Source organism: Mesoplodon bidens (assembly GCF_964165515.1).
Source record: "Mesoplodon bidens genome assembly, chromosome: 13".
In the NCBI taxonomy this organism is placed as follows: Eukaryota; Metazoa; Chordata; class Mammalia; order Artiodactyla; family Ziphiidae; genus Mesoplodon; species Mesoplodon bidens.
This window is the reverse complement of record NC_138169.1, coordinates 67,172,474-67,186,541: the sequence shown is the minus strand read 5'-3', so window position 1 is coordinate 67,186,541 and position 14,068 is coordinate 67,172,474. Positions and strand designations below refer to the sequence as shown.

The 14,068-nt window shown below is 42.7% G+C and overlaps 1 protein-coding gene across 1 annotated transcript in view; it reads left to right on the top strand.

Annotated features, from left to right (window-relative positions):
• The window catches only part of LOC308626739 (uncharacterized protein), a gene marked incomplete at its 5' end in the record, with an annotated part of 34,111 nt that extends 20,517 nt beyond the window's left edge, over nt 1-13,594 (top strand). The window contains 2 exons of the mRNA XM_081252144.1: nt 11,837-11,949; nt 13,053-13,594. Of these exons, the coding sequence (XP_081108270.1) occupies nt 11,837-11,949; nt 13,053-13,157 (218 nt within the window). The 3' untranslated portion in view covers nt 13,158-13,594. The remainder of the gene's footprint in view (nt 1-11,836; nt 11,950-13,052) is intronic.
• Between the last annotated feature and the right edge of the window lie 474 nt (nt 13,595-14,068).

Sequence of the window (14,068 nt, the reverse complement as noted above, 5' to 3'; positions counted from 1 at the left end):
TCCTGTCTCAAGTCTCAATCTACAGGTGGTTAAACTGAACCATCAGGAGATTTTAAAAACTTGTCCCCATGTTGAGGGACATTCTATAAGAGAACTGATCTTTTTTTTTTTTTTTTTTTTTGCGGTACACGGGCCTCTCAGTGCTGTGGCCTCTCCTGTTGCGGAGCACAGGCTCCGGACGCGCAGGCTCAGCGGCCATGGCTCACGGGCCCAGCCGCTCCGCGGCATGTGGGATCTTCCCAGACTGGGGCATGAACCCGTGTCCCCTGCATCGGCAGGCGGACTCTCAACCACTGCGCCACCAGGGAAGCCAGAGAACTGATCTTTATTTTTCAAAAATGTCAATGTCATGACAGACTAAAGAACGGTTCTAGATTGAAGGAGACTCAATAGACATGACAACTAAACTCTACACATGATTCTGAATTGGGTGTGGAGAAAAAATTGCTCTCGAGGACATTATTGGGACAATTGACAAAATTGTAATCTGGGCAACAGAATCAATGTTAGATTTCCTGATTTTGATGACTGTAGTGTGTAGGGCCAGGACTAGGTGTGGCAAGCAAGGCTCCTAGGGTGCAAAATTTAAGGAAGCCCCCCTTGGGATCACTCACTCCCAGGCCTTGCGTGCCTCCCCCTGGATCTGGCCCTGGATTTGTGATGATGTAAGAGAACGTCCATGTTCTTTGGAAGTACACACTGAAGTATTAAGGGGAAAGGCATACCAATGTATGCAACTAACCCTCCAAGAGTTCAGAAATATTAATAATATTTATATAGGTAGAGAGAGAAAATATTAAAGCATATGTGGCAAAATGTTAATATTATAATTGGTGAATAGGGATAAAGGTATACAGAAGTTCTTTGTATTATTCTTGCAAGTTTTCTGTAAGTTGAATTTTTTTTTTTTTTTTTTTTGGCGGTACGCAGGCCTCTCACTGTTGTGGCCTCTCCCGTTGCGGAGCACAGGCTGTGGATGCGCAGGCTCAGAGGCCATGGCTCACGGGCCCAGCCGCTCTGTGGCATGTGGGATCTTCCCGGAGCGGGGCAAGAACCCGTGTCCCCTGCATCGGCAGGCGGACTCTCAACCACTGCGCCACCAGGGAAGCCCATGTAAGTTGAATTTTTTAAGTCACTTGCCATGTGATAAAGTTCCTTCAGCAGCAGAGCTGAAATTTGAACCCTCTGTAGCCTCCAGCCCGCCACACATTGTACCGTATGGAGCTGCCCGGTGACCCTTATAGTTATAAGCTGAAGCCAGGGCCTCAGAGGGCCTCCTGACCAGGTGCCTCAGGAAAGAGGTGGCCCAGGTGCCTTAGAGCAGTGTTTCTCCAACTTTTAACATGCACACAAATCACTTGGGGATTTTGTTAAAGTGCAGATTCTGATTCAGTGGATCCCAGGTGGGGCTGGAGTGTCTACCTTTCGAACAAGTTCCCAGATGAGGCTGATACTGCTGCTCCCTGGATCAGAGTTCCAGAGGCAAGGCCCTAGACTCTAGGGCCCAGAACTATAGGGTCTAAAATGCAAATTTTATTGGGGAGGGGAATAATGGTAAGGAACATTTAGGAGACAGTCCACAGTTGTGATTCTATGCACTTCAAATGGTTTTCAGTCATAAGGTCAGCTTTCTTTTTTCAAACATCCTTTCATTCAGTGTACATGCAGAGTTAGCCTACTGGATGCCATACTTTACAGTAAGGAATTGAATAGTGATGAGCATTAACTGAAAGGGGTATAATTTATCCAGTCTTTCCCCTTCCCTAGGAGACTCCAAACCAGCCTTAAATCTAGACAGTTTTTAGTCCAACAAGTGAACTTGGCATCTAACAGTCTCACAAAGCACCGAGCTGATCTCCCTGTGCTATGCAGCTGCTTCCCACTAGCTATCTACCTTACGTTTGGTAGTGTATATATGTCCATGCCACTCTCTCACTTCGTCCCAGCTTACCCTTCCCCCTCCCCATGTCCTCAAGTCACAGGCACAAGAGGGAACATTGCAGGCAGGGAGTGCTATAAATGATGATATCATCAAAAGCAAAAACAAGCAAAAAAAAAAGAGTTGGCATTTGTGCTATGGTACCATTTTAGGGATGTAAGAATTTTATAATGAATATTTGTACAAAGGGATTGTAGCTTTCAGCTCTAAGGGGGAAACTATTATACCTTAACATCACCAACATCTTTTATTTTCGAAGCATTTTTCCTGGGAGACAACCTTGAGGAAAATCATTAGCTTTACCTTGAACCAAAATTACAGTTACTATTTTCTTAGAGATTTGAGGATAATCAAGTGCCACCTTTTAGAGGGGAGGTACTTGAAGGAGAAGGATGCTGTGAGCATCTCAGCAGCACATACCCCACATCTAACCCTCAGGAAGGAGCCGTGTGAAGGGTAAGGATACCTGGTTCCAAGACTCAGCCTTTCAGTCCCCCTCTTCCAAGAAAAGGAGGCCGGCAGAGCCCTCACCTCTCTGAGGCTCCCAGAACACTTGCCACTGCTCTGAGCGTTTTCTTTCCCTTTTTCCCGGTGGCAGCCGCTGCCTCTCTGCTTTTGCTTCTTCCCCTTTCCTTTGCCTGGCTGACTTTCACTTCCCTGGCACTTCTGATAAGCTGCACCCAGCTGCTGCTTTTTTTTTTTTTTAACCTCTTTATTGGAGTATAATTGCTTTACAACGGTGTGTTAGTTTCTGCTGTATCACAAAGTGAATCAGCTTTACATATACATATATCTCCGTATCCCCGTGCTCTTGTGTCTTCCTCCCACCCTCCCTATCCCGCCCCTCTAGGTAGTCACAAAGCACCAAGCTGATGTCCCTGTGCTATGCGGCTGCTTCCCACTAGCTATCTATTTTACGTTTCATAGTGTATATATGTCCATGCCACTCTCTCACTTCGTCCCAGCTTACCCTTCCCCCTCCCCGTGTCCTCAAGTCCATTCTCTACGTCTGCATCTTTATTCCTGTCCTGCCCCTAGGTTCTTCAGAACCTTTTTTTTTTTTTAGATTCCATATATATGTGTTAGTGTACAGTGTTTGTTTTTCTCTTTCTGACCTAGTTCACTCTGTATGACAGTCTCCAGGTCCATCTACCTCATTACAAATAACTCAATTTTGTTTCCTTTTATGGCTGAGTAATATTCCATTGTCTATATGTGCCACATCTTCTTTATCCATTCACCTGTCGATGGACACTTAGGTTGCTTCCATGTCCTGGCTATTGTAAGTAGAGCTACAATGAACATTGTGGTACATGACTCTTTGAATTATGGTTTTCTCCAAAATATACAAGCAGCTCATGCAGCTCAGCTGCTACCTTTTAACTGTCCCCACACTTCCTGCCCTCTGCTCCCTCCCTGCCTGTGGCTACCCAGAGCTTGCCGGAGCCTGGCCTGCAAGGTGAACCCGGTGGAGAAGCACTGCAGATCCAGGGTCTGCTCCTAAGTTGCAAGGGGGCCACAGCCCTTTCTGAGGCCGAGCAAGACTCCTCCATTGCTGGGTACCTGCATATCCATGTACGCATCTTTAATCGCCAAGGAAATGAGAAGGCCCTGGAGGCCACTGGTGGTCAGAGCTGTTTCCTCTCTCTCCTTTTCAGGGATGCTGGTTATCAGGTCAGCTCCTACCTGGTTCAACAATAACACCTATCCTCTCTAAAAAAGATGTCCTGTCTCAGAAGCCTCCTCCAGCCTGGATACCCGATCTGCCCTCCCCAGCACATAGATAAATGGCTTTGCAGGGGAGCTTTCTGGTCTGAACTTGCCTGAGGCTACGCCGGTTAGTTAGAATGCAGGTCCTAAATCCTATCCTAACCACAGTCCACAAAAGTCCCCTGGGATAGGGTTCTTTGTCAGAGGGTTTGACCAAAAGGCCCTGGAAGGCAGGCTCATGCCCTCCTCCCCTACAGCCTGCCCTCCGTCCTAACTGCTCCCCCAGGGAGCAAATCAGAACTGATGCTTCAGCAAAGGAAAAAGCCACAGTGGGCAATCACAGGCCAGGCCTAGGGTTTGCCTCCCTCCCTTCCCCACCTTTCCAACTCTCAGTCATCCGTAGAGCCCAACCCTCTGTCTACCAGTGATTTCGTCTCAGCTGATCTCATCCAAAAAACCACAAGCCCCCAACTGGCACTTGATTTCCTACCATCTTGTGTGTGTGCATTCTCCTTCATTAGGAGACAATAAAATAGCAGTGGGCATTATGGATGAGCTTTGGAGTCAAAGGGGCCTATGTTCAAATCCTTCTCCATCACTGTGTTCCTAGGCAAGTTACTGAATCTTCTCAGCTTTAGTTACTTCATCTGTAAAAACAGGTATCATCATACTTCTTTAACACTTTTTCCCTGAGAATTAACTGAAAATTCTCTCCAACAAAAATTTATTGTGTCTACTGTTTGCCAGGCACTTCTCTAGATGGGGATGTAGTGGTGTATGAGACAAATTCTTTGTCTTTAAAGCGCTTACATTCTACAGACAATAAACATGTAGCCAAACAAATAATATAATATTAAATACTGATTTTTTTTTCAAAAAGATCATAGAGAATGACTAGATTTGGAGAGAGGGTGGAGTAGTATTTTAAATAGGGTGATTAGGGAAGGTTGTCTGAAGAGGTGACATCTGAGCAGACCTGAGGTGTAAAGGACTGAGCTATGCAGAAATCTGGGGAAAGCAGGTATAAAGATCGTGAAGCAGAAATGAGCCTAGTGTGTTAATGTAACAACAGTAGGATCAGTGCAGATAGGACAGGGTAAGAGAGAGGAGCAAGGCTGGAGATAAGATCAAAGAGGTAATACGTGTGGGAACGATTTAGCATGTAGTAAGTGTTCCATAAATTATTCTTGAAGGGATCTCATTTTCCTAACAAGGCTGTATGCTCTTGAGGGCATTCATATTGAACAAATATTTACTGAGTGCCTACTAGGTGTCAGCTACAGTGCTACAAGATAGGGATATAATAATGAACAAGACAGTCGTGGGAGAGAAAAATAATAAGAAAATGCACAGGGTGCAGTGCAGGATTGCAACCTTAGGAGCTGAACTTGGACTCAGGGGCATCCTGATGCTTGCCATGCTATTATACAAAACTGCTTAGGGAAGTGCCCAGTGAATCATTATTTGAATATTAAGAGATGGAAAAAGAGATACAGGGTAAATATGAACCAAAAGAACTCCATTTACTATCACTCAATATAGACCTTAAAGTAGAAAACATCATAAGGGACAAAGAGGACTTCATATGCAGTATAGACTGAGAAGCTATAAAGATTATAAACTATATGCACCTAACAATATCACTTCAAAAAAATATGAAGCAACAACTGATAGAAGAATCAACAACCGTAATTGGACATTTAATATAGAGATCTTCCTTAACTTACTATGGGGTTATATCCTGATAAAAAGTTGAAAACACGTTTAATACACCTAACCTATTTATCGTAGCTTAGCCTAGACTACCTTAAGCAAGCTCAGAACACTTAACATTAGCCAACAGTTGGGTAAAATTATCTAACACAAAGCCTATTTTATATAATAAAGTGTTGAATATTTCATGTAATTTATTGAATACCATACTGAAAGTGAAAAACAAAGTGGTTGTATGGGTACAGAATGGTTGTAAATGTATCAGTTGTTCACCCTGGTGATCTTGTGGCTGACTGGGAACTATGACTCACTGCCACTGCCCAGCATCAGGAGAGAGTATTGTACTGCATGTCGATAGCCCAGGAAAAGATCAAAGTTCAAAATTCAAAGTACAAGGGCTTCCCTGGTGGCGCACTGGTTGAGAGTCCGCCTGCCAATGCAGGGGACACGGGTTTGTGCCCCGGTCCGGGAGGATCCCACATGCCGCGGAGCATCTGGGCCTGCGCGTCCGGAGTCTGTGCTCCGCAACAGGAGAGGCCACGGCAGTGAGAGAGGCCTGCGTACCGCAAAAAAAAAAAAAAAAAAAAAAAAAAAAGTACAGTTTCTACTGAAACTGTATAGCTTTCCCATCATCGTATATTTGAAAAATCTTAAGCTGAACCATCATAGGTCAGGGACTGTGTGTATTACCTTAGAAACTGGTAGATCAAATAGTTCTTTTTTAAGTGAAGATAAAAAAATATATATTTTCAATAAATTTATTTATTTTATTTATTTATTTTTGTCTGCGTTGGGTCTTCGTTGTGGTGCGTTGGCTTCTCATTGCGGTGGCTTCTCTTGTTGCGGAGCACTGGCTCTAGGCGCACGGGCTCAGTAGTTGTGGCTTGCGGGTTTTAGAACACAAGCTCAGTAGTTGTGGCGCACAGGCTTAGTTGCTCCACGGCGTGTGTGATCTTCCCGGACCAGGGCTCGAAACCATGTCCCCTGCATTGGCAGGTGGATTTTTAACTACTGCACCACCAGGGGAGCCCCTATAAAACATATTTTACTGACTCAATTAGTAAGCTCAGTCTAATAGAGAGCTTTATACTCAACAAATAAAGGATATATATTCTTTCCAAGAATATATGGAATAGTCTCAAAGATCAGTCATGTACTAGTCATACACCTCAATAAATTCCAAAGAGTTAACATCATACAGCCCATGTTCTCTAATGAAGAATGCAATAAATTTAGAAATCAATAACAAAAGGATAGCTTAAAATTCCTAAAAATCTGAAAATGCAAAAAATACTATAAAATACTAGAATAAAGAAATTAAAATAAGGAAAGTTACAAAAAAAATGAAACACCACGTGTCAAAGTGTATGTAAGGTAGTCCTTAAAAGGGATTTATAGTGCCACATGCACTTATTTAACAAACAAGAAACATTGAGGGCTTCCCTGGTGGCGCAGTGGTTGAGAGTCCGCCTGCCGATGCAGGGGACACAGGTTCGTGCCCCGGTCCGGGAAGATCCCACGTGCCGCAGAGCGTCTGGGCCCGTGAGCCATGGCCACTGGGCCTGCGCGTCCGGAGCCTGTGCTTCACAACGGGAGAGGCCACAACAGTGAGAGGCCCGCGTACCGGGAAAAAAAACAAAAAAAACAAAAAAAACCCATTGAAACCAAATGAGCTAAGCGTTCAGTGCAAAAGCCCATAAAGATAAGGGCAAAAATCAATGATATTTGATGATGGTGGGGGAGAAGAAAGAAAAGCAATAAATATGAATAGCAAAATCAAAAAATAATTTGTTGAAAAGAAGGATAAAGGAAATGAGTATATTGGTGTCATTGAGAACTGAGATTTTGACATGGCAGAAAGGAGATATACATGTAAGATGGATGAGGCTACATAGTTCTGAACTTGAATTGAAAGTATGTGGGGCTTCCCTGGTGGCACAGTGGTTAAGAATCCTCCTGCCAAGGCATGGGACACGGGTTTGAGCCCTGGTCCAGGAAGATCCCACATGACACGGAGCAACTAAGCCCGTGCACCACAACTACTGAGCCTGTGATCTGGAGCCTGTGAGCCACAACTACTGAGCCCACGTGAGCCACAACTGCTGAGCCCCATGCCACAACTACTGAAGCCCACGTGCCTAGAGTCTGTGCTTCGCAACAAGAGAAGCCACCGCAATGAGAAGCCCGTGCACCACAATGAAAGAGTAGCCCCGGCTCGCCGCAGCTAGAGAAAGCCCACGTGCAGCAACGAAGACCCAATGCAGCCAAAGATAAAAAGGAAAAAAAAAAAAAAAAAAAGCCTTGCTGTTAGAAAGCCACTAGGAGCTGAAAAAGGCAAGAAATTTATTTTCCCCTCAGAGTCTACTGAAGAAACCAGTCCTTTCCACACTCTGACATTCGTCCATTGAAACTGATTCTGGACTTCTCATCTCCAGAGCTGTAACATAATAAATTTATGTCGTTTTAAGTCACTAAGGATTTTGGTAATTAGTTACAGCAGCAGTAGTAAACTAATACACCTGGGTTATTTGTTAAATATACAAATTACCATTCTTCTCCCCTGTAAATTCTGATTCCATTGGTCTGAGTGGGAAGCCCAGGAATCTGTTTTCTAACAAAGGTCCAGGTGATTTTTACCTTCAGACAAATTTTGGAACTACTACTATAGTGGATTGTGATAGCCCAGCCAAATTCCTCATCACCAGTTTTCTGGTAACAGACCCCACCTGCTTGCTTTGATTCGTGTGTGGAGACGTGACCAAGGATTGATGAATCCTGGAACTCACCTGAGTGCTTGAGACTGGTCCACGGGTGGACATATGGCTCACATTGGCCAATCACAATCCTTCTCTGTGAATTTATACATGGAAGCCATGCTTTTTCTTTGTGCTGCGATTGCTATGCTAGGATGGATCATTGGCCTGCCTTTGCTGGCAACCATCTCTGACTACACGGAGGAAGCCCATCTGCAGTAGCAAAGGGGATAACAAACAGAGGAGAGCAGGGTTAAAAGTTAGAAGGAGAGGGAGGGAAAACCCTGATTCCTCTGAGCTCTGGAACCAGTTGCATCTGATGCTGGTACCATCCCTGTTCTTTGGACTTATAAGAAATCGATAAATTCTGTTATTGTTCAAGCTCATTAAATGAGTATTCAGTCCTTGAAATATAAAGGCTCCTAACTATCATACTGGGGTGTTATGTGGAATAGATCCCTTACATTGTCTGGCTTTCTCTTCACCCCTTTCTATGTCCAACATCAAATGTTTCCTGCTTGTCTATGCCAGTTTACACTCATCTGATCAGAATATATATGCTAACTGCATGGAGATTTTAGTCATCTGTCTCTACCACTCACGTTAACTCCTTTACATCATAAGCCAAGTAGAGTCCGTCCCCATCAGCTATATGTTCAGGCTACTTCTCTTTCTACTTCTGATCCTGTTCCCTCCTAGCTATTTAGTGACAAGAAATTCTGGGGTGGTGGCTCTCTTCCAGTGAAAACAGACTCTTCAAAACTATGATTGCTTTTATTCAAAGTTCCGTCTACAGAAATATCTTCTGCTGCCACATTATGTGGGGTTTCATAGGCATCTTTAGCCTGAAGAAAGGAGCAAAGAGGTTGAGTACTTGACTGGAAGATTCCCCGCCACTCTTCAAGTTATTTCTTCAATGACTGTTTTTGATCTTTCAATCTCAGAGTTTCTCAGCTCTGGCAGATGCAGTTAAACACGGTTATCTGCAACATTTTCCTGGTATAAACCTTCATTGCCAAGGGGATGGGCCTATAGCAGTGCAAACTGGGACTGACCAAAGGAGGTTACTGTCAGGTGCTTGGTACAGTCTGGCTGTAAAACTTGGTGGAAGAATTCCTAACGTCTCCCTCTGCCCGGAGAGTGGAAAAGGACACTGGCTAATAATCAGAAAACTGAATATAGTTTTGGCTCTGCCATTTATTACCACTTAGTAAACTGAGGCAAGTCAGTTAACACCTCTTGGTTCTAATTTCTTCATCTATAAAATGAGATTCATGATACTCCCCTACCTGCCTACCTCACTGGGTGATTGTAAACATGAAACAAGGTATACAGACATAAGGTATTATTATGCACTAAAACAAAGGTAAAGTTGAATAATGGAACCCTACTCCTAGACATCTTTATTTAAACCTGGGATTGTAGAATTGTGACTATCCTCCTTCTAAGATTGAAAAAGTGGATCGCTTCTCATAAATCAATGTATTTAATATCCATACATTATAATGAGTTAGGAATTATGCGGGCTCATATACAGAGCAACATCAAATTTGGAATATCAGGATATTACCGTATGCAAATGGTTGAAGATTCAAAGTATGGATACACATAACAGTGTAAATAGATGCTACAAATTTCTCCAACACATGCCTAAAAACAGTCTTCAGCAGATATTTCTAAATTCTGTCTAGATTACAGCTTTTGAACAAAACAAAAGCCCAATGGATTTGGTCCAGAGATCTCTAAAATCTCCTCCACCCCACAACTGTCTTTATTTAGTACTAAATTTAGAGCAGATGGAGAAACCAGCGAGCAAGACAATGCCTGCACGTGCTAATAAATTAATACCGCTGAGCCAAACCAGTAGAAAAGTCTTGAGTGGGCTCCACATGTTAGCTGAGCTACAAAGAATGCAGGGCTCCTGCTTTTGAGGAGTTTATAGTCTATATAATTTACATATGCTATTGTTTACCAACATTTTTTGAGAACTTACTATATGCCAGGCACTATTCTTAGTATTTTACTCATATTAACCCGTTTAATCCTCCCAATACCCCTGTGAGATAGATACTGTTATATTATCCAGTTTACAGAGGAAGACACTGAATCTCACAGAAACTAAGTGACTTTGCCCAAGGTCACGTGCTACTGACAGACCTAGGATTTCAAACATCGCACTCTTAGCCACCATGCTAAACTGCTCTTCTAGAAAGACACAGATAGAAAGGAATAGAATGTCCTGTGACTTCACTTCATATTTACTATGAGGATATGGGCTGGGGGTGCAGAGTGAATTATTTCCCTGAAGAAATGATTTCATATTGAAAAATGATAGGGCCTCCCTGTCATTCAGTTTATATACATTCGTTCATTCAACAGATTTTTTTGAGTGTCTATCTAGGTCAGGCTGCTCTGATGAGATGACATTTGAGCAGAGACCTGAAGGAAATGAGCGGGCGAGCTATGAATGTAGCTGGGGATGGAATGTTTCAAGCTCAGGAAACAGTAAGTAGAAAAGCCCTAAGGTGGGCACACGCTTGGTGTGAGGAACAGCAAGGTGACAGAAAGAGCAGAGGATGATAGGAGATGAGCTTGGAGCAGAGTGAGATTTACCACGAAGCCAATGACACTTGCCCGGACCTCTGTTCCTAAGGGGAATTTGGGGAGTTGTGGAGAGTTCTAGATGGGGTGGTGGAGCCAGGCTACAATCTGGAAGAATTTCTGTGTAAGCACATCTGATAAATTGCCTAAAGAGATATCAGAAGAAAGGGATCTGAATTAAATTGTTAAGATTTATTTTCTAATTCTAAATTAACATCAATTCTGTACCTAATTTTATATTTGTAGTTTGCATTCTTTTCCTTAGCAAGGACCCACATCCCTCTTTCCTTTCCCTCCTATTCACCTATGGTGTAAGCCTCAGGTTTGGCAAAATCTGGGTCCCACCCTAGACCAGGGAGATTGGAGGTGGCAGTGGATAGGGCTGATCACTTAGGACCTGGTAGAACTTGGTTGGGATTTTGACCTTTACTCTTGAGTGAGATGCAATATTATTGGGGAATTTTGAGCAGAGTAGTGATGTGACCTTAATTATCTTTCTAAAGGATCACTCTGACTGCTGACCTTGAGGCGGACTGTGTAAAGAACTGTACAGTTGAAATACAAGGAGAACCACATATGTCATTTTAAATTGTTTAGTAGGCACACTAAAAAAGTCAAGTGACAGGTGAAATTAATTTTAATAATATATTTTATTTAACCTAATATGTCCAAAATATCATTTCAACACATAATCAATGTAAAAAATGATTGAAATATTTTATATTCTTTTTCTCATATTGTCTGAAATCCAGGGAATATTTTCCACTTATAGTACATCTTGGTTTGGACTAGTCACATTTCAGGTGCTCAGTAGCACATGTGGCTAGTGGCCTAAACAGATTCAAAGCAATGTGTCCTGGACCCAACCTTCCTAAACTGGAGGGTTGTAGGTACTCCCTACCCACCCTCTGGGCTGGTGGAGTACTCTGAGGGCAGTTTCCAAACTCCATGGGAGTTAAAGCTGAAGTGAATGATGAGGGAACACCCCGGGCTCAGATCTGAGGTTTGACAATGGTAATGTCTAATTTGTATATAGTAGTTTCAGTTTTAATTGTTTATCTATGTTAAATCATTTAATCTTCATAACAATTTATTCATGGCAGTCCTATTACCATTCCAGATTCACAGATGAAGAAACTAAGGCAAAAGAGAGATGAAATAATTTATTCAAGACCACACTGCAGTTTTACTTCAGAGTCTGTGCTCCCATCTACTACACCAGTGGTCCTCCTGGTAAAATATTTCATCATTCCTGTTCTCCTTTTGATTGTTTTCCATTCTACTTACCTTTATTAATAGTATTCTTATGCTTTTTGTTTTTTTCTGTGGTACGTGGGCCTCTCACTGTTGTGGCCTCTCCCGCTGCGAAGCACAGGCTCCAGACGCGCGGGCTCAGTGGCCATGGTTCACGGGCCCAGCTGCTCCGCGGCATGTGGGATCTTCCCGGACTGGGGCACGAACCCGTGTCCCCTGCATCGGCAGGCAGACTCTCAACCACTGTGCCACCAGGGAAGCCCTCTTATGCTTTTTTGCATATTTTTATTGATCACTCTATCATATTTTTCTGTAACAAAAATCTGAATATATTGAAAACAATTTTTTTATATTTCTTGTGACCAAAAAATTTCTTATGGATTGACTTATCATTAAAATTATAAGTAGTTATAATTGATCAAAATAACCTAATTACAAGTTACTAATATGAAAAGTTAAGTTTTATTGGAAATACATTTCTTTTTTTTTTTTTAATTTATTTTTGGCTGCGTTGGGTCTTCGTTGCTGCGTGTGGGCTTTCTTTTTAGTTGTGGTGAGCAGGGGCTACTCTTCATTGCCGTGCACGGGCCTCTCATTGCAGTGGCCTCTCTCGTCTTGGCTCTGGGTGCACAGGCTCTAGAGCACAGGCTCAGTAGTTGTGGCACACGGGCCTAGCTGCTCTGCAGCATGTGGGATCTTCCTGAACCAGGGCTCAAACCTGTGTCCCCTGCATTAGCAGGCGGATTCCTAACCACTGCACCACCAGGGAAGCCCCGGAAATACATTTCTTAAGTGAGATCAATGAGTCTTTTTTTTTCCTTTTTTAACAATCAGTTCTGTGTCCATTTTTATGTTCAGGCCACTTAAGATGGCTGTTGTACATCCCCTGCTAGATCAGTGCCTGCTTTACCAAAACCCTATGCACATGACTGACCTTCCTATGTATTTGGTCCAGGCCCCAGCTGGTGATTGTTCTTATCAAAGGGACAGTGAGGGGTGTGCCCCTGTACTGGTTTCCCTGGTAACTAATGAGTCCACCTGACATTAATTCCCCTATAACTGGTAACCTCCCCTTCCCCCAGAGACGAAGACTGCCACCGTGTCCTGACTGCTGGCCGCCACACACGATGGGGTGTCACTCCAGGACCTTGCTTCAGACGTGTAAGCTCCATCCATTAAACCATTGATGTCTCTGTTGCTGATTCTGGGCTCTTTTATTGGTCTTGAAGCTGGGCAAGCACAGGCCTTGTAGGCCTGTGGAGTGCAGCCCAAGACCATTGATAAATATTACTTAACACTAAAGCATGACCGGGTTCAGTACCCATACTATCTCTAGTGTTTATTTTTATAGATGTGAGCCCTGAGAATCTTGTTTTATAAGTGAGTAAATGGGGATGAAAATAACTTTGTAATAATAATGTTACTTAAGTTTTCGAACCATGTCCAAATTGTGTACCAAAAATTACATAGCAATTGGTGATTGCCAGAGGCTGGGGGGATGGGGAAGCAGGGGGTTGTTGTTCAATGGGTATAAAGTTTCAGTCATGCAAGATGAAAAAGTACTTGAGATCCATTGTACAACAATATGTATATAGTTAACAATAGTGTAATATACACTTGAAAATTGTTAGGGTAAATTTATATTATGCAGGTTCCTTGTGGTTTTTTTTAACCACAATTACAGAAAAAAAGAGTCAAGCCTGATCCATCAACTGATGAATAGCTAAACAAAATATGGTATATCCACACAACAGACTATTTATAATTCATCCATAAAAAGGAATGAAGTTCTGATACATGGACATAAACTTGGATGAACCTTGAAACATTATGCTAAGTGAAAGAAACCAGGCACAGAAGATCACGTATTGTATGATTCCATTTATATGAAATGTCCAGAATAGGCAAATGCACAGAGACAGAAAGTAAATTGGTGCTTGCCTAGGGCTAGGGGGATGGGAAGCTGAGGGGTGATAGTTAAAGAGTAAGGGGTTTCTTTTCTGGGTGATGAAAATGTTCTAAAATTAATGATGGTGATGGTTGTACAACTCTGTGAATATACTGAAAGTCATTGAATTGTACACTTGAAATGAATAAA